Below are 21842 nucleotides of genomic sequence, written 5' to 3' on the forward strand. Positions count from 1 at the left end.
GTAAATTCTTTGTTATCAGCTGTGCAGGGGTGTTACAATCGCGGTCGCAACATGGGGACATGTACGCCTGGATGGGGCCATTATGGGGACATATATACAAGGATGGGGCCATGATGGGGACGTATAGAGCAGGATGGGGTCATTATGGGGATATATATACAAGGATGGGGACATATACCAGGATGGGGCCATTATGGGGATATATATACAAGGATGGGGACATATATCAGGATGGGGCCAGGATGTGGATACATACCAGGATGGGGCCATGATGGGGACGTATAGAGCAGGATGGGACCATTATGGGGACATATATACAAGGATGGGGACATATACCAGGATGGGGCCATTATGGGGATATATATATACAAGGATGGGGATATATATATACAAGGATGGGGACATATATCAGGATGGGGCCAGGATGTGGATATATACCAGAATGGACCATGATGGGGACATATATACGAGGATATAGCCATGATGGAGTCATACACCATTATGTGGCCATGATAGGGACATACAGTTAGGTCCAGAAATATTTGGACAGTGACACAAGTTTTGTTATTTTAGCTGTTTACAAAAACATGTTCAGAAATACAATTATATATATAATATGGGCTGAAAGTGCACACTCCCAGCTGCAATATGAGAGTTTTCACATCCAAATCGGAGAAAGGGTTTAGGAATCATAGCTCTGTAATGCATAGCCTCCTCTTTTTCAAGGGACCAAAAGTAATTGGACAAGGGACTCTAAGGGCTGCAATTAACTCTGAAGGTGTCTCCCTCGTTAACCTGTAATCAATGAAGTAGTTAAAAGGTCTGGGGTTGATTATAGGTGTGTTGTTTTGCATTTGGAAGCTGTTGCTGTGACCAGACAACGTGCGGTCTAAGGAACTCTCAATTGAGGTGAAGCAGAACATCCTGAGGCTGAAAAAAAAGAAAAAATCCATCAGAGAGATAGCAGACATGCTTGGAGTAGCAAAATCAACAGTCGGGTACATTCTGAGAAAAGAGTAATTGACTGGTGAGTTTGGGAACTCAAAAAGGCCTGGGCGTCCACGGATGACAACAGTGGTGGCTGATCGCCGCATACTTTCTTTGGTGAAGAAGAACCCGTTCACAACATCAACTGAAGTCCAGAACACTCTCAGTGAAGTAGGTGTATCTGTCTCTAAGTCAACAGTAAAGAGAAGACTCCATGAAAGTAAATACAAAGGGTTCACATCTAGATGCAAACCATTCATCAATTCCAAAAATAGACAGGCCAGAGTTACATTTGCTGAAAAACACCTCATGAAGCCAGCTCAGTTCTGGAAAAGTATTCTATGGACAGATGAGACAAAGATCAACCTGTACCAGAATGATGGGAAGAAAAAGGTTTGGAGAAGAAAGGGAACGGCACATGATCCAAGGCACACCACATCCTCTGTAAAACATGGTGGAGGCAACGTGATGGCATGGGCATGCATGGCTTTCAATGGCACTGGGTCACTTGTGTTTATTGATGACATAACAGCAGACAAGAGTAGCCGGATGAATTCTGAAGTGTACCGGGATATACTTTCAGCCCAGATTCAGCCAAATGCCGCAAAGTTGATCGGACGGTGCTTCATAGTACAGATGGACAATGACCCCAAGCATACAGCCAAAGCTACCCAGGAGTTCATGAGTGCAAAAAAGTGGAACATTCTGCAATGGCCAAGTCAATCACCAGATCTTAACCCAATTGATAGAACCAAAAAAGGTGTTTCTGCAGTTAGGGAATAATTCATACAATATCCATCATGATTAGAAAAAGTATCAAATTTTATTCAGTCATAATTGGAGTACAATATTATAATATTTTATTAGATGCTGGTGTACACAGAATTTTAAAAAGAACCCTACCCCATAAAAACAACAAAGAAACAACTGGTGCGTTGTGGAACAGTCATAATATCAATAATTCATATATCATACATACATATAAATTCCTGGGTATAGAAAGGCAGGGGCGCATCCAATGATTGCCCACAGTTATAATGGAGTGCCACTAAAGCTCAACAAGTTTAAACCCGCAGTTTGCGTTTCATGTTGCGGACAGATCTATAATTCATAACCATATGGGTAGAATACATAATAGGATTACGCTGTTTTTCAGTTGATAACAATGATATATTATTAATAGGAAACAAGACACAATATTCAAGAGGCAATATATATATATAGCCCAATCCCCTACACAGGGGCACAAAGCTTCCTGTTAAAGGTAAAAAGGTTTTCCAATTGTTAATGAAATTGTATCATTACAGAGGATAAATCCCCACATTCAAAAATATTTTATCAACCTGATATTTGCCTTAAATCCAAGATAAATCACCCCCATTAAGGTCAGAAGAAATCAGAGGGTCATAGTTAGTATACCCAGATGGTGGACCACAGTGCCCAGCACCTAATTATAGTCACTGGTGCGCTATAGAACAACCATAATATCAATAATTCCCATATCCCATATATAGATATAGATTCCTGGGTGTAAATGAGTAAAGACACCTCCAAGTATTATCCGCAAAATCTTATACCAAGGGCACAAACACCTCCATTGAGGTTAAAATAGTTCAGGGAGCCATGAATAGTATACCCGGATGGCGGACCACAACGCCCAGCACCTCGACGCGCGTTTCGCCTCTCGCTTCGTCAGGAGGTGCTGGGGTAGCCGTGGGGTCACTCTTATATAATAAGAAGCCCACCTGGTGTCTAATTCGGCGCGCGCCGCACAGCGGAGACCACATCGTCCACTTCCGCCGGCGTCCCGGAAGGCGTTCTGCGCATGCGCAAAGAACAACCCGCAATTGGCCGCCGGCAGAGGGGGCGAGGCCCACCGTAAAATATGAGCATGAGGCATTCAGACAATTGAATGACCGATCATGTTATCGGAAATTGGACAGTAATCCAACTGTCTCATTCCAAAATGAATTGGAGGGGATTTTGAAAAAAGCCCTTGATGATAATATCATACCTCAATCAGTCTTTGATGGACTAATTAACAGGCTCCCAACAACACCGACCATATACTTTCTACCAAAGGTCCACAAGGACATTGAAAACCCGCCCGGTAGACCCATCGTTTCGGGCATCAATGGTCTTTGTGAACCTATATGTGTCTTTCTGGATTACTACTTGAAGCCCTTAATGATGGATCTGCCCTCGTATATAAGAGACTCCACTGACTTTTTGGTCCGTCTGCAGGAGTTACATCTGGATAGTGATACTATAATGTTTACTGCAGACGTGGAGTCTCTATATACGTCCATCTCTCATAGGGATGGGTTAAGGGCAGTGGAGTTTTTCCTATGTTCCACATCCCTTGACAGGTCACTGATTGATCTCCTCCTCACCCTGCTCAGATTTATTCTTACCCACAACTACTTTCTCTTCAGGGGGCGCTACTATCTCCAGGAGAGGGGCACTGCTATGGGGGCGTCTTGTGCGCCCTCGTATGCGTGCCTCTTCCTGGGGTATTGGGAGCGTCTGATACAATTCCCTGAAGAGGACTGTGGTACAGTATTAATGTGGGTAAGGTTTATAGACGATGTTTTTGCTATCGGGCAGGGTGAGCGGGAGAAACTTGATTTATTCATGCTGGCATTAAATGATAATGTTTTAAATATAAAATTGACTTACCATTCCAGCACGGATTTTATTGAGTTCCTGGACGTAAGGGTTGTGAAGAATGAGGGCGGCTCCATAAAAACGGACATTTACAGAAAAAGCACAGCTGTGAACTCTCTCTTGAGTGCCAAGTCATCTCACCCGCCACAAGTCATCAACTCAATTCCAACAGGTCAGTTCCTTAGGGCTCGACGTATATGCTCAAATGTTGATTTGTTTGAGGGGCAAGCCCTGGAATTGAAAAAACGCTTTAAGAACAGGCACTATACTGATAGGGCAATCCAACAGGGATAAGATAGGGCCAGGGCGACTCCTAGGGACAACCTTTTGATTCCATTAAAAAAGAAAAAAGTGGACGATCAAGTGAGGTTAATTACACCTTATCACTCCCAATGGCGCAAAATGAAAGAAGTCGTAGAGAGGTATTGGCCCATTCTATTATCTGATAAAGACTTGAAATCTGTCTTATCGGATAGACCATTGATCACCCCTCGAAGATCTAAAACGTTGGGGGATATGATAGTGAGGAGTCACTATATACCGCCACCCTCGAATTTTTTGGAGAGGACTGGGGGTCCTAGATGGGGCTCTTTCAGTTGTGGAGATTGTGGGGCCTGTTCATAAATGGAAAGGACTTTCACCTTCCACAATTCTGCAAACAATAAAGAGTTCAAAATCGTTCACAACATCAACTGTAGGACGACGTATGTGGTCTATTGGGCAAAGTGCCCATGTGGACTTATATATGTGGGGCTCACCTCCCGTGAGTTGAGAGTAAGGATCCTGGAGCACATCAGGGATATAAAGAGGGCTGCTGGAGTGGTAAAACCTGAGGAACTTGAGCAATTGAAGAATATCCCGAAGCACTTTAGGGAGAGCCATAATTGTAATTGGCGTCTTCTTAAGTTCCGTGGGATTGATAGAATATATTTGAGTCCTAGGGGGGGCGATCCCAAGAGAATTTTGGCACAGAGGGAGGTCAGGTGGATCACAGTTTTGGAGACGGAGAAACCAGGGGGGTTAAATGATTCCATCTCCTTTAAACCTTTTCTATAAGATCTTGCCCCCTTTGGCTCCCTCTCCGAGGTGTGGTCCCCCTGCCCTCATCCCCTGCTATGTTGCCCTTGTCTCCATTTTTTGGCCTCCTTGATCTGACTATATATATACATATAATATGTATTTTTTGACTTGGCAATGATTGTTTGACCTTGTATTGCTGCCGGATTGTTTGCCACTCTATATCTCGCCTTTTATATAATCTTGGTCACTCTAATTATGTTTTCTGTTTTTTCTTTTTCCTTCATGTAGAACGCCCTACATGTGTGTTATATAGGGACGGGATGAAGTAATAAAAGCATGGGAAGGTCTCCCTGGATTATGAGAGCTATACTTTGAGGAAATATACATCTGGAAGCAAAAATTACTACTCTTTTGCATTTATGTCTATATTTAATATTGTGAATGTATCCGTATATAGCAATATGGGAGGAGATTTTTTGTCAGAATGAATATCTGTCACTATATGAGATCTCTTATTTGTGCACCATGCCCCCTTCTTGCTTACTATTGAGCATATTTCAATGCTGTATAGGGGTTCGTCCACCAGATGTCAGACTTCTGGAAACATGTCTGAGTATGTTCTCCGATTAATCCATATTGAATTCTTTATATCTTACAAGGTTTTTCTTCCCATGTATTATTAGATTGTATGGCACATAATCTTGTTTACTAAAATCGCCGCCGTGAGAGATATAACATACATGTGGATCCTGTCTGAATGTTGCCAGTATTTATGCCCTCTTCCAATATGGCCACTCGGCCACACTGATGTCAGAGCGCGCTCTGCATATCGGAGTCTGCCTCGCCCCCTCTGCCGGCGGCCAATTGCGGGTTGTTCTTTGCGCATGCGCAGAACGCCTTCCGGGACGCCGGCGGAAGTGGACGATGCGGTCTCCGCTGTGCGGCGCGCGCCGAATTAGACACCAGGTGGGCTTCTTATTATATAAGAGTGACCCCACGGCTACCCCAGCACCTCCTGACGAAGCGAGAGGCGAAACGCGCGTCGAGGTGCTGGGCGTTGTGGTCCGCCATCCGGGTATACTATTCATGGCTCCCTGAACTATTTTAACCTCAATGGAGGTGTTTGTGCCCTTGGTATAAGATTTTGCGGATAATACTTGGAGGTGTCTTTACTCATTTACACCCAGGAATCTATATCTATATATGGGATATGGGAATTATTGATATTATGGTTGTTCTATAGCGCACCAGTGACTATAATTAGGTGCTGGGCACTGTGGTCCACCATCTGGGTATACTAACTATGACCCTCTGATTTCTTCTGACCTTAATGGGGGTGATTTATCTTGGATTTAAGGCAAATATCAGGTTGATAAAATATTTTTGAATGTGGGGATTTATCCTCTGTAATGATACAATTTCATTAACAATTGGAAAACCTTTTTACCTTTAACAGGAAGCTTTGTGCCCCTGTGTAGGGGATTGGGCTATATATATATATTGCCTCTTGAATATTGTGTCTTGTTTCCTATTAATAATATATCATTGTTATCAACTGAAAAACAGCGTAATCCTATTATGTATTCTACCCATATGGTTATGAATTATAGATCTGTCCGCAACATGAAACGCAAACTGCGGGTTTAAACTTGTTGAGCTTTAGTGGCACTCCATTATAACTGTGGGCAATCATTGGATGCGCCCCTGCCTTTCTATACCCAGGAATTTATATGTATGTATGATATATGAATTATTGATATTATGACTGTTCCACAACGCACCAGTTGTTTCATTGTTGTTTTTATGGGGTAGGGTTCTTTTTAAAATTCTGTGTACACCAGCATCTAATAAAATATTATAATATTGTACTCCAATTATGACTGAATAAAATTTGATACTTTTTCTAATCATGATGGATATTGTATGAATTATTCCCTAACTGCAGAAACAACTTTTTTGGTTCTATATATGAGTAACATGGTGGGATCTGCGTTGCTTTAAGTTTAGACAAATATGGATCTCTGGTCCCTTTTTTTGGTTAATATTGTCTTAACCCAATTGAGCATGCATTTCACTTGCTCAAATCCAGACTTAAGACGGAAAGACCCACAAACAAGCAAGACCTGAAGGCTGCGGCTGTAAAGGCCTGGCAAAGCATTAAGAAGGAGGAAACCCAGCGTTTGCTGATGTCCATGGGTTCCAGACTTAAGGCAGTGATTGCCTCCAAAGGATTCGCAACAAAATATTGAAAATAAAAATATTTTGTTTGGGTTTGGTTTATTTGTCCAATTACTTTTGACCTCCTAAAATGTGGAGTGTTTGTAAAGAAATGTGACAATTCCTACAATTTCTATCAGATATTTTTGTTCAAACCTTCAAATTAAACGTTACAATCTGCACTTGAATTCTGTTGTAGAGGTTTCATTTCAAATCCAATGTGGTGGCATGCAGAGCCCAACTCGCCAAAATTGTGTCACTGTCCAAATATTTCTGGACCTAACTGTATACCAGGATGGGGCCATGATGGAGACAGATCTACCTGGATGAGGCCATATATATCAGGATGGGCCATGATGGGGACATATATACCAGGATATAGCCTTGGTGAGGTCATACACCAGGATGGGGGACATATTTACCAGGAAGTGGCCCAGGATGGGGGATATTAGTACAGAATATAGGTCAGTATTAAACAATTAAGGGGGAGCAACTTGTATGTCTTTATAACATAGAATTATACAATGGCTCATACATCTGACCAACGTGTGGGGGGGGCTCAACATTGCATCGGGGCCCATCAAATTCTAGTTACGCCACTGCATCTGCGCATTATAACCCTGCCTCTGATGATAATGAGAATGCTGAAAACGCTTGCAGTATCAATCTGAGTTTTTTTTTATTAATCCGTGATATGGATAAAAAATACCAACAATTTCTAAAAACTACATGCAACACTAAACCATGATTTATACAATACGTCCTCTGATTATAATGGCTTCCCTTTATGCGCAGATAATGTGGGCACTGCTGGCGCCTCTACCTTTGATCCTATCATCTTTGGTCTATAGATATTTGCATAGTACCAGATCCCCGGGGGTCGGTCCTGCACTCACCTTCTGCTGACTTGTGTCCATTTTGTTTGGCCGGCATCCAGCTTGGACAGGGTGATGGCCAGGCCTTTTGCAGGAATCCCCTGCGCTGTATTTAGGACGTGTGTGCTGAGCAGGCTGTCACTGCCCCCCGACATGTCCTACAAGATAAATGATTACTCATGTAGAAGACCTTGTTATTTCCTATTTTGTCCGCACCGGCCGAGGCTGTTCAGTTCAGGTCCAATAATCGAACCACGAATGCGTGAAACCGGCCTGACTTGCATTTTAAAACCATGACCATCTAATATATAAAGCTCAGTGTATGTATGTATGTGTGTGTGTGTGTGTGTATGTCCGCTAAAGGAATCTGCACCGTCGCATTTACAATCACGAAATTTTGTGCAGACACCTCATGTGACCCAGGGAATGTCATAGGCTATGTTTTGACAGGAAAATTTATCCCCGCACTTTACAGTTACTCTGGAAAGAGACAGACAGAGACATATAGGGAAAGAGACAGACCAGGAAAGAGACAGACAGAGAGACAAAGACAAATGGGGAAAGAGAAAGACCTGGAAAGAGAGAGATGGGGAAAGAGAAAGACCTGGAAAGAGACAGACGGGGAAAGAGACAGAAAAAGACAGATGCGGAAAGAGACAGACCTGGATAGAGACAGACCTGGAAAGAGACAGACAGGGAAAGAGACAAAGACAGACGGGGAAAGAGACGGACAAAGACAGACGGGGAAAGAGACAGACAAAGACAGACCTGGAAAGAGACAGACCTGGAAAGAGAAAGACCTGGAAAGAGACAGACAGGGAAAGAGACAAAGACAGACGGGGAAAGAGACGGACAAAGACAGACGGGGAAAGAGACAGACAAAGACAGACCTGGAAAGAGACAGACCTGGAAAGAGAAAGACCTGGAAAGAGAAAGACCTGGAAAGAGAAAGACCTGGAAAGAGACAGACAAAGACAGAAGGGGAAAGAGATAGACAGACAGAGATTGGGAGAGAGACAGACCTGGAAAGAGACAGACACAGAGACACAGAGAGATAGAGACAGACTGATACAAAGACAGACAGAGAGATAGAAACAGACAGAGACATAGACACAGACAGACAAGGAAAGAGACAGACAGACAGTGACACACAGACAGAGACTGGGAGAGAGACAGAGAGACAGTTACTATCCTGGGCAACGCCGGGTAATACAGCTAGTTCACTATAAAACAGTACACGGTCCAAATAAAAAGTGATATAATAGAAAGTCCAGTTCACCGCAAGATTTCTAAACCTGCACCACGGAGCAAGGGAACGTGCGGTATGAAAGAAAGGAGAGAGTCCAGTTCACCCGCTGAGAAAATTGCAATCATATGACTGCGCGCTTTGACACGTGAAACGCGTTGAACGATGCATTTATCATTTTAGCAATTGGTTTTAATGTGATTTGTTTTTTACCAAATCTGTGAACTGGACTCTCTCATGTAAATGTACCCAATATCCAGCTTACCAGAAATATGCTAAAATATTGGATAAATACAGACAGGTGCACTCTGAAATGCTAACACATGTTAACAATGAATATAGAAATATGAACATGCATTACTGCTAAGAAAAAAAAACATAAAATAGATACTTAGCATATAAAAATTGATATTTTTTTGTGAGCCCAACAGCCAACATCAAGGCGTATCTCTGAATGTTGGGTCCCTATCTACTCTAATGCCGCTCTTTCCAATTTATGGGTGGATAGGAACCTGCAAATGAAGAATTAAAATGGCCTAAGGCTGATGAGTAGGAGTGCTCAATCGGAAGGCATGACCCCATACTATAAAGAAAAAGACTGATGGCACTTCCTAACTTGAAAGTGTGAACAGTTGCATACTGAACATGAGATATAAGACAGCTGCACTCTGAAATGCTAAGATATGTTACCAATGAATATAGCAATATGAACATGCATTACTGCTAAGAAAAAAACCATTAAACATTGATACACTTAGCATATAAAAATGGACATTTGTTTTGTGAGCCCAACAGCCAATGTCAAGGTGTATCTCTGAATTTTGGGCACTAGCTACTCTAATGCATCTCTTTGTGTTAAAAACCTCCAATTTATGGGGGGATATGAACATGCTAATAAAGAGTTAAAATCGCCTAAGGCTGATTAGTTGGAGTGCTCAATCAGAAGGTATGACCTCATAATCTTAAGTAATAATACTGATGGCGCTTCTTAACAAGTGTGAACAGGTGCATATGGAGCATGAGATATATTCACAAATAAAGAAACAGTTCCACTCTGTAATGGTAAGATATATTAGCAATGAATATAGTAATATGAACATGTATTACTGTTAAAAAAAAAAAAAAAATATTAGAAATTGAGAAATTTAGCATATAAAAAGGCCCGTTTTATGTGAGCCCAACAGGCAACGTCAAGGCGCATCTCTGAATGTTGGGTCCTAATATATTAAAGGGAAGGTGTCGCGTTTTTTTATTTTTGTATTAATAATAGTGATTATGAAATAAAGTATTTTTAATACCAAATTAAATTCACTGTTTATTTAGTTTTTATTTAATTCTAGTTGTACAGAAGCACTGGGGGCTGCCATCTTGGATTTGCTGTGAGTAACGACAACTACTCACCTCCTTTATGGCAGCGCCCAGGGCATTGACTCTGATAGTCGGAACCCGACCCCTATAGATAACACAGGAGAGCTCCCTGTTGTGACCTGGGCTATTCAGATCACAGCAGAGGGAGGCGATCGGCGCCATCTTTGTGGAGCTCACAGCGTATGCTGTGTGCTCCACTTTCCCCCTGTTACGAGCCGCGGTGGATGTGGTGAGTACCGGTGTCGGGCAGTGTTGATTGGACCGTAACTGACCCTGGCTTGCTGCTCCCCACTCTGCCGCTCCCCTCCTCCTCCCCGCACTCTGCCAATCACCCCTCCTCCCACTCACTCCCACTCCTCGCGTTTGCTCACCTCGGGCCTTCGCTGCTCGTACTGTGATCGCTGACAGGACAGGCTGCCGGGGGCGCAGGTCTGAGGTGAATGCATGCTGCTGGAAGCGGTGATCGCGGCGTGACAACTGTAGTGCAGTGCCGCTCAGGCTGCAGATCACTCCTCCTCACCTCATGTCACCACCTCGGACCTCCGATCCCGACCGGGAGCACAGTATTTGGGGGCGTGAGATACAGTGAGGCATTGGGATACAGTCAGCGGGGCGCAGGATACAGTGGAGCGCTATGCAGCTGGCCTTAATAACACTTTAGACATATTAGGATCACTTTGTGGCCACCAACAAAATGGCTCCGCACTGTGATCCTAAACTTCATCTTCCCTTATCCTTATGGCAGCACCGAGATTGGGAGGGGCAGGTGTGACATCATACACCGGAGAGCAGATTCTGCCCACTTACTGCAGCTGTAATGTGAGCTAGTTCTATAGTAGCTCTACAGCATTATTTCAGCAGCTGCTCCCCCTAGTGTTTAAGAGTGGAAAATATCAAACTTTAATTTTTTTTTATATTTTTCTCAATTAAAAACAAATAATTTTATTTAAATATAACATTAAAACATTAATACTTTATATTTTCTCAGTTATTGAAAAAAAAGGTTTTTTTTACAACACCTTCCCTTTAACAAATAAAGAAACAGTTACACTCTGAAATGCTAAGATTTGTTAACAATGAATATAGGAATATGAACATATATTATTACCAAGAAAAAAAACATAAAAATTAAGTCTCTTTAGATTATGGGGTCATGTCTTCTGGTTGAGCACTCCTAGTCATCAGCCTTAATGGATTTTATTTCTTTATTAGTAGGTTCCTATCCGCCCATAAAAGAGACATTACAGTATAGAGGGACCCAGCATAAAAGATACGCCTTGACATTGGCTGTTGGCTCACATAAAACTGGCCATTTTTATGTTAAATAGCTAAGTCTTTATATGTTTTTTATTAGCAGTAATGCGCTTTCATATTTCTATATTCATTGTTAACATACCTTAGCATTTCAGATTGCAACTGTCTCTTTATTTGTTAACTAGCTGTACTACCCGGCTTCGCCCGGGTTAATAACTGCTGTTAACAAAATAGAATGTATTAACAAAAATGTATTCTGCACATAAACAAATAGATATAAATGTAATTATAATGTCTGTCTCCCCCTCTGTATATATCTCTGTCTCTCTATCTCTTTGTCTGTCTTTGTCTGGCTGTCTCTGACTCTCTCTGTCTCTTTTTCCGTCTGTCTCAATCTCTTTCCCTGTCTATCTATCTCTTTCCCTGTCTGTCTATCTATCTGTCACTTTCCCTGTCTGTATCTTTCCCTCTCTTTCCCTCTGTCTCTTTCCCTGTGTCTGTCTCTTTCCCTGTCTCTTACCCTGTCTGTCTCTTTCCTCTCTTTCCCTGTCTGTCTGTTTCCCTGTGTCTGTCTCTGTCTCTTTGTCTCTCTTTACCTGTCTGTCTGTCTATCTCTTAACCTGTCTCTCTCTTTCCCTCTGTCTCTTTCCCTTTGTCTGTCTCTTTACCTGTCTTTGTCTGTCTCTTACCCTGTCTGTCTCTTTCCCTGTTTTTGTTTCCCTGTATCTGTCTCTTTGTCTGTCTCTTTACCTGTCTGTGTCTGTCTCTTAACCTCTCTCTTTCCCTTTCTTTCCATGTCTGTCTCTTTACTTGTCAGTCTGTCTCTTTGTGTCCATCTCTTACCCTGTCTATGTCTGTCTCTTTCCCTGTCTGTGTCTGTCTCTTTCCCTGGCTGCATTGTGACACGCCAACATTCCATATAAGGGCGTGGCTGCGCATTCTTCTGAAGTTCTGGCTGCACTGTGGCTCCCAGCTCCATTCGCTTTAATGGAGGCAGTTTTTTTGGCGAATAACTGTAAAGAGCGGGGTTGAAATTTGCCCTCAAAACATAGCCTATGACGCTCTCGGGGTCCAGAAGTGTGAGTGTGCAAAATTTTGTGGCTGTAGCTGCGACGGTGCGGATGCCAATCCCGGACATACACACACACACACACACACACACACATACACACACATACACACACACACATACACACACATACACACACACACATACACACACATACACACACAAACACATTCAGCTTTATATATTAGATATATCGCATGCGCTTGTTCACACTTGCATGTCAAGAAATGCCATCAGTCTTTTTCCTTACATATTAAATAGTTGCATAAAAAGCAATTCCCTAAACCTTTACACACAGGTTTTGGCTTAATATGTTTATATATACACTTATTAGGAACACTCCTTGCAAATTCCTTTCTCCGTTCTGTAATTACTCAGATTTATAAGATTATATGGGGGAATCCCCTTCTTGCAGTTTTAGGTTCGGAGTTAGTTTTTTTACAGGTCCGTAGCCGACGTGAGCGAGTCCTACACCCAAAGGGGGCGACATAGCAGATACAAGTCTATTTGGGAGTTGCTACTTAAGCGATTCCCCTGTGTATTGTGCAGGGACGCTCCTGTGCAGAGTCTCCTTACATACCTACTTGTGTTCTTGAAGATCAGCAGAAGCCCTTCCTCCCGCCGGATGCCACTGACCTGAGCACAGAGGAGGGGTGTGATCCCGCCATGCCCACAGACATATCCCCACCTGATCGTTACCTGTGCCCCCTGCAGGTGCTGCTGAACGAGCTCCAGTCGCTTCCTGCTCATAGTCCTGTTCCAAGCCTGAACCTTTGTACTGCAAAGCTCCTGCACCCCCGGGGGCCTGGTTAACATTTACCAGCGTGCACGGCCTTGTTTTCCCATCTCCCTGACAGATCACTGACCCCTGAGGCAACGAGTGTCCTAATATTCTAGATTGCACCACATTACAAAGACATGGCTGCTTCCAAAAACAGTGCCGCCCCTGCCCACAGGTTACAGCTCATCATTAAAGCTGAGCTGCAGTACCGCATGCATCCATTAGTCAGGGGTGGCGCTGTTTCTGAAAAAAAAATGCATATTTTTGTGCCATAAAAGTTTTCTGGACAGGAATATGTTAAAGAAAACAAATTATAGCAGCTTCACAATACTCTGCTTTAGAAAAGAATCATAGATACTGCGCTATATTATCAGGGGCGCTAGTGGGGTATCATTTATATGTCCCCTAAATCCTACCAGTAGACTGATAGTTGGCAGTGCCAACTTGTGCTGTTTATATGTCAGTGCATGTTGTGTATGTGACCATGTGGATATACAAGTCACAGTGCATGATTTACTAATCCACGGAAAACAAGGCTCCATGACGGCCGTGGCACGTTGATGTTCTGACCTGAAACCGCACAGGGTTATTCTCTATGATTGGGGTAAGATATGGTAACATGCCACAGTTTTGGGTTAGTCCATCGGGCCTAGAATGGGTTAATGGACCCCATAGAAAAACGGGCTGTCACATAATAGATTTTCATTCATTGGCGGAAAAATACAAAATCCCAAATTGCATTGACCCTGTAGGATTTATTTTCGGCCAATGATACAGTGCTTAAAGGGGTTCTCCAGTTTTGGAAATCCTCTGTCCTTCAGCTGTATTTTTTTTTTAACAAAAGCGCTTTACTCACCCTCCCCAGGTCCACCACTTAGTCTCCGTTGCTGCTCCCAGTATCTGTTATTGACATCACATCAGCGCTGCAGGCAATCAGCTCTGAGGGGCGTGTGCTGTCTACTCAAAGCCGACAATAACAGACACATGGAGTAGCACCAGAGACTCAGCGGTGGACCTGGGAAGGGTGAGTAAAGCGCTTTGTTTAAAAAAAAAAACTTTACTCACTCTCCCCAGGTCTAGCGCTAAGTCTCTGGTGCTGCTCCACTTGTCTGTTATTGTCGGCTTTGAGTCACCAGCACGCACTGCTCGGAGCTGATTTCCTGCAGCGCTGACGCGATGTCAATAACAGACACCAGGAGTAGCAACGGAGACTAAGTGCTGGACCTGGGAAGGGCGAGTAAAGCACAATTCTTTTTCTTTATTTGTTTCTCAAAATCAGAAACCTCCTTTAGCATAGTTCCCCCCCCCAAAAAAAAAATCTATGGTTTGACCAAAAAGAAGCCTTTGGTAGACCGGCATTATTATTAGTGTCATTGAATCAGCCGATGATCGGTTGTAAGGTTGGAATAGGCCATTTGGTGGGACGTTTGCCTGGTTTGTGGGGGCGGTTTAGTGACAAAGTTGCCCATGAGGCCTCAATACATCTCCTATCCCCCTCTAGGACCAATATCAGATTGTAGAGGACTTGTGGAAGCAATGATACTTCTAACGTTACAGGATGGAATGAATGTATGTAAAGTAACACACCGTGGATCCGGTAGACCATATGACTTACCGGATTTTCTTTAGCCGGCAGCACAGAGATGGCGACCTTACTGGTAGTACTGAGTCCATCCCCTTCAAAATCTGCAGCTCTGATGGTTAGGACATAATTTATTTTTTTTTTCCAGAAAAAACAAAACTAACAACAACATGCAGATCATGACAACATGTATTTTGGGTTGAAAATAATTTGTGCAATGAGATTTCATTAAAGTTTTTGTATAATTTTGCTTTTTTGTTTCCCGCTACATTTGTATTGATACAGAAATGAGTTAACTGTGAACCAGTCAGTGAGCTCGTTTGGATGGGGAGTTTGACACTTTTTTGTAGCTCTCTTCTCCTGAGCTCCTCTGTTCTGATTTTTGGGTACAGGCCACACGACGGTTCACCTCAACACTGTCATGTTTATGATCAAATAAATTTAGGAGGGTAACTCACAAACCTCATAGCTTAATCCGGGTTTATCCAAGCTGATCAGTCCAGATTCAGGATCAATCCGAAACATTTCACTGTTTGGCACACCGGGTGTCTGGTCAGTTATTGAATATCCTACTATCCCGTTCGCGGTCTCACTTTCGTCAGCATCAGTCGCTGATACCTTCACCACAGCCGTACCTATAACAGAGATGCAATCAGAATCCATAGATATATATTTATATTCATATTACTTGTGTATCATTATTCCACGTGCGACATAAACCACAATGTGTGCTAAACCTGAGACTCAGTGAGCTTGTAAGTGCAGTGCATGTTCAGCCACCAGTGCTAGACAGCTGCGGTGGACGGTCACCTAGACAACGAACTATATATATATATATATATATCTATATATATAATTGCCTTATTCTGTCTGTCTGTCTGTCTGTCCGTCTGTCTATCTGTCTGTCTGTCTGTCTGTCTGTCATGCTCCGAAATTGTGTCCTTACGGTGACACAAAGCTGATTGGCCGCTGGGCTCGCCATGGCCCCGCCCCCCCACACGGATTGGCCTCTCGCCCCGGCTCTCTGCAGGCCCCGCCCCCCTCACGCAATGCACGCTCGCTCTGGCCCAACTGACACGGAGCTCCGATTCCCAGGTGAGTACACACACACACATCAGATCACACTCACTCTCACACACACCTCACACATCACTTCCACACACTCACAACATCCTGGGATATCGCTTGCTTCTACACCGGCTCCGTCAGGATCCCGGCAGCGCCAGACATAACCTTGCGATGCTGGGATCTTGACGGAGGCCGTGAACGGTGGTAACCATTATACACATCGGGTAACTAAGGTCCCTTAGTTACCCGATGTGTATCATAGTTACCAGTGTACACCGGCTCACACTCACTCTCACACACACCTCACACACACATCACATCGCATCCACACATCAAGGTCCTGCAGCTGCGGAACATACACACACATAACAGCACACACACACACACATACACACACAAATCAGATCACACTCACACACACCTCACACATCACATCGCATCCACATACTCACAACATCCTGGGATATCGCTTGCTTCTCGGCGGCGATACTGTGCTGTTGTGAGCTTCCAGGACCTGCGGGAGGATCACATGGCCAGAAGCATGTGATCCCTCCGGATGTTGTGAGTATAAGCGCGTATGTGCGATATCGTCTGTGTCTGTGTGTGTGAGTGGATGCGATCGGGTGTGTGTGAGTGGATGCGATCGGGTGTGTGTGAGTGGATGCGATCGGGTGTGTGTGAGTGGATGCGATCGGGTGTGTGTGAGTGGATGCGATTGGGTGTGTGTGAGTGGATGCGATCGGGTGTGTGAGTGTCGGCAGAGGAGCACGGCGTGCTGGAGGAGGCTGGGAGCAGAGAGGCTGATCATGGGGAAGGCTGGGAGGAGAAAGGCTGATGCTGGGGGAGGCTGGGAGGGGGAGGCTGGGACGAGGGAGGCTGATGCTGGTGGAGGCTGATGCTTGGGGAGGCTGATGCTGGGGGAGGCTGGAAGGAGAGAGGCTAATGCTGGTGGAGGCTGATGCTTGGGGAGGCTGATGCTGGGGGAGACTGGGAGGGGAAGGCTGATGCTGAGGGAGGCTGGGAGGAAGGAGGCTGGGAGGAGAGAGGCTGATCCTGGGGAAGGCTGGGAACGGGAGGCTGATGCTGAGGGAGGCTGGAAGGAGAGAGGCTGATGCTGGGGGAGGCTGGAAGGAGAGAGGTTGATGCTGGTGGAGGCTGATGCTTGGGGAGGCTGATGCTGGGGGAGACTGGGAGCGGAAGGCTGATGCTGAGGGAGGCTGGGAGGGGGAGGCTGGGAGGAAGGAGGCTGGGAGGAGAGAGGCTGATCCTGGGGAAGGCTGGGAAGGGGAGGCTGATGCTGGGGGAGGCTGGAAGGAGAGAGGCTGATGCTGGTGGAGGCTGATGCATGGGGAGGCTGATGCTGGGGGAGACTGGGAGCGGAAGGCTGATGCTGAGGGAGGCTGGGAGGGGGAGGCTGGGAGGAAGGAGGCTGGGAGGAGAGAGGCTGATCCTGGGGAAGGCTGGGAAGGGGAGGCTGATGCTGAGGGAAGCTGGAAGGAGAGAGGCTGATGCTGGGGGAGGCTGGAAGGACAGAGGCTGAGGCTGGGAGGAGAGAGGCTGATGCTGGGGAAGGCTGATGCTGAGGGAGGCTGGGAGGGGAAAGCTGATGCTGGGGAAGGCTGGGAGGACGGAGACTGGGAGGAGAGAGGCTGATCCTGGGGAAGGCTGGGAGAGGGAGGCTGATGCTGGAGGAGGCTGGAAGGAGAGAGGCTGATGCTGGCGGAGGCTGATGCTGGGGGAGGCTGGAAGGAGAGAGGCTGATGCTGGTGGAGGCTGATGCTTGGGGAGGCTGGGAGAGGGAGGCTGATGCTGAGGGAGGCTGGGAGGAGGGAGGCTGGGAGAGGTAGGCTGAGAGAAGAGAGGCTGATGCACACACACACACACACACACACACACACACGCGCGCGCGCACTGCACAACACACCACACACACACACTGGGAACCACAAACAACTGCCCTACACAGACACCCACACACACAGACAACGCTGCACACACACAACACCCAACACACAAACACCGCGGCACACACAAATATACGCACATACCGCACAACACACACATTGCACAAAACATACCTCCCCCCAAAACACACCACACACACACAAACCGCGCAACACACACACACAACGCTACAGACACACAGCGCTCCACAAACAACGCAACACACGCAACACACATACAACACCGCTCTCACCCCCCGTCACACCCAGACAACACCCAGAACATGTACAGCGCCTACACAAACACTTGGTAACTACACACAACAACATCTCTCTCTCTATATATATATATATATATATATATAACAAAAATCATACATGAACTACACAATACGTAAATTCTAGAATACCCGATGCGTAGAATAGGGCCACCTTCTAGTATATATATATATATATATATATATATAATGTAAAAAAAAAAGTGTTATAGTGCTGTGCAAGGGTTTCAGGCTGGTGTGGAAAAAATGCTGCAAAGAAGAGTTAAAAAGAAATACAAGTGTTAATAGTTTAATTTTTTTTAGCAATTATCTATATAGCAGCTTTAGTACCCGGCATTGCCCGGGATAGTAAGTAAGTGTCTCTCTCCCTCTCTCTGTCTGTCTTTTTCCCTCGCTGTCTCTTTCGCTCTGTCTGTGTGTCTCTGTGTGTGTCTGTCTCTGTGTGTGTGTGTGTGTGTGTCTCTGTCTGTGTGTCTCTGTCTCTGTGTGTCTAGCTCTGTGTTTCTATGTGTGTGTGTGTGTGTGTGTGTGTGTGTATGCATGTCTCTTTCTCTGTGTGTCTGTCTGTGTGTCTCTGTCTCTGTGTGTCTCCATGTGTATCTGTCTCTGTGTTTCTGTGTCCGTCTCCTGCTGTGTGTGTGTATTTGTGTGTCTGTCTCTGTATCTCTCCGTCTGTTTCTCTCTGTCTGTCTGTCTCTTTCTGTCTCTTTCTGTCTCTATCTGTCCACTGATATCATCTTACCTCACACTTAAGCTTCTTATACTAACAATGTCCTTTGTTGCCTATAGCAACCAATCACAGCTGCTATTAATGACCTGTAGCTCCCAGCTCCATTGACTTTAATGGAGGCAGTTTTTTTGGGGAATAACTGTAAAGCGCGGGGTTAAAGAAGGGAATTTTGTTTACTTACCGTAAATTCCTTTTCTTCTAGCTCCTATTGGGAGACCCAGACAATTGGGTGTATAGCTTCTGCCTCCGGAGGCCACACAAAGTATTACACTTTAAAAAGTGTAACCCCTCCCCTCTGCTATACACCCTCCCGTGCATCACGGGCTCCTCAGTTTTGCTGCAAAAGCAGGAAGGAGGAAACTTATAAATTGGTCTAAGGTAAATTCAATCCGAAGGATGTTCGGAGAACTAAAACCATGAACCAAAGAACAATTCAACATGAACAACATGTGTACACAAAGAACAACAGCCCGAAGGGAACAGGGGCGAGTGCTGGGTCTCCCAATAGGAGCTAGAAGAAAAGGAATTTACGGTAAGTAAACAAAATTCCCTTCTTCTTTGTCGCTCCATTGGTAGACCCAGACAATTGGGACGTCCAAAAGCAGTCCCTGGGTGGGTAAAAGAATACCTCGATAAAAAGAGCCGAAAACGGCCCCCTTTTATAGGTGGGCAACTGCCGCCTGAAGGAGTCGCCTACCTAGGCTGGCATCTGCCAAAGCAGAGGCATGTACCTGATAGTTTTTCGTGAAAGTGTGCAGACTCGACCAGGTAGCCGCCTGACACACCTGCTGAGCCGTAGCCTGGTGTCGCAATGCCCAGGAAGCATCCACGGCTCTGGTAGAATGGGCTTACAGCCCTGCAGGAATTTGGAAGCCCACAAGAACGGTAGGCTTCAAGAATCGGTTCCTTGATTCACGGAGCCAAGGTTGACTTGAAAACCTGAAATCCCTTACTCTGGCCCGCGACGAGGACAAGAGGGCATCCGACCGGCGCCGGGGCGCCGTGCGAGAAATGTAGAGCCGGAGTGCTCTCACCAGATCTAATAAATGCAAATCCTTTTCACATTGGTGAACTGGATGAGGGCCCAAGGGTAAGAAGATATCCTGCTTGAGATGAAACGGGGATACCTTAGGGAGAAAGTCCGGGACCGGACGCAGAACCCCTTATCCTGGTGAAACACCAGGAAGGGGGCTCTGCATGATAGCGCTGCTAGCTCAGACACTCTCCTGAGTGATGAGACTGCCACTAGGAAGGCCACCTTCTGCGAAGGGCGAGATAGAGAGACCTCCCGCATCGGCTCGAAAGATGGCTTCTGAAGAGTCGTCAGCACCCTGTTAAGATCCCAGGGTGCGAACGGGCGCTCGTAATATGGGACTATGTGGTCAACCCCCTTGCAGGAACGTGCGGACCTGCAGAAGCCTGGCTAGACGCTTTTGAAAAAACACGGAAGCGCCGATACTTGTCCCTTGAGAGAGCCGAGACAAGCCCTTGTCCATTCCGGATTGAAGTGAAAGAAAGAAGGGAAAAGTGGAAAAGGCAAACGGCCAGGGAGGAAAACCCTGATCAGAGCACCAGGATAAGAAGATCCTCCAAGTCCTGGGCTAAATCTCGGCGGACGTTGTTTCCTTGGCTGTCTCATGGTGGCGATGACATCTTGAGATAACCCTGATGACGCTAGGGGCCAGGGCTCAATGGCCACACCATCAGGATGAGGGCCGCAGTATTCAGATGGAAAAAAGGCCCTTGAGACAGCAAGTCTGGTCGGTCTGGGAGTGCCTACGGTTGACCCACCGTGAGGTGCCACAGATCCGGGTACCACGATCTCCTCGGCTAGTCTGGAGCGACGAGGATGGTGCGGCGGCAGTCTGACCTGATCTTGCGTAACCCTCTGGGCAGTAGAGCCAGAGGAGGAAATACATAAGTCGAAACTGCGACCAGTCCTGAACTAACGTGTCTGCCGCCCGAGCTCTGTGATCCTTGGACCGAGCCATGAATGCCGGGACTTTGTTGTTGTGCCGAGACGCCATTAGATCGACGTCCGGTGTTCCCCAGCGGCAACGGGTGAAGAGACCATTCCCTTGCTTCCATGCCCTGGCGACTGAGAAATCTGCTTCTCAGTTTTCTACGCCCGGGATGTGAACTGCGGAGGTGGCGGAGGCTGTGGCTTCCGCCCACAGCAGAGTCCGCCGAACTTCTCGGAAGGCTCGACGACTGCGTGTGCCGCCCTGGTGGTTGATGTACGCAACCGCCGTGGCATTGTCCGACTGACTTCGCATCTGCCTGCCTTCCAGCCACCGCTGGAACGCCTTTAGGGCTAGAGACACTGCCCTTATCTCCAGAACATTGATCTGAAGGGAAGACTCTGTCGGAGTCCAGGTTCCCTGAGTCCTGTGGCGGAGGAAGATCGCTCCCCACCCTGACAGACTCGCGTTCGTCGTGACCACAGCCCCGGCTGGGGCCGGAAAGATTTGCAAGGGAAAAAGAGGCGTTCTTGTTTAGGGACGTCGATCTGTCCCATTTGCGGTGTCCGATAGAAGCGGACGCAGACGAATCTGCGCAAGGGAACTGCCTCCATTGCTGCCACCATCTTCCTTAGGAAGTGTGTGAGGCGCCTTAAGGGGTGTGACTGGGTCCGAAGGAGAGAGTGCACCCCTGTCTGTATTGAGCGCTGTTTATGCAGCGGAAGCTTCACTATTGCTGAGAGAGTATGAAACTCCAACACGAGGCATGAGAGTGTAGGGCCGGCACCACTGTTGC

At 45.8% G+C, this 21842-nt stretch overlaps 1 protein-coding gene across 3 annotated transcripts in view; it reads right to left on the reverse strand.

The window, feature by feature from the left end:
* The window catches only part of LOC142254737 (cadherin-1-like), a 48788-nt gene that overhangs the window by 1495 nt on the left and 25451 nt on the right, over positions 1-21842 (reverse strand). For 2 of the 3 annotated variants that reach the window (XM_075325991.1, XM_075325993.1), the window contains 2 exons: positions 15529-15701; positions 7788-7924 (listed from right to left, as the gene is read on the reverse strand). In XM_075325991.1, coding sequence (XP_075182106.1) covers positions 7788-7924; positions 15529-15701 — 310 coding nt within the window. Of the gene's footprint in view, positions 1-3666; positions 3886-7787; positions 7925-15528; positions 15702-21842 lie in introns of all 3 variants that reach the window. The other variant, XR_012727307.1, reaches the window with a different exon arrangement.

Source organism: Anomaloglossus baeobatrachus, chromosome 10 (genome assembly GCF_048569485.1).
Source record: "Anomaloglossus baeobatrachus isolate aAnoBae1 chromosome 10, aAnoBae1.hap1, whole genome shotgun sequence".
NCBI lineage: Eukaryota > Metazoa > Chordata > Amphibia > Anura > Aromobatidae > Anomaloglossus > Anomaloglossus baeobatrachus.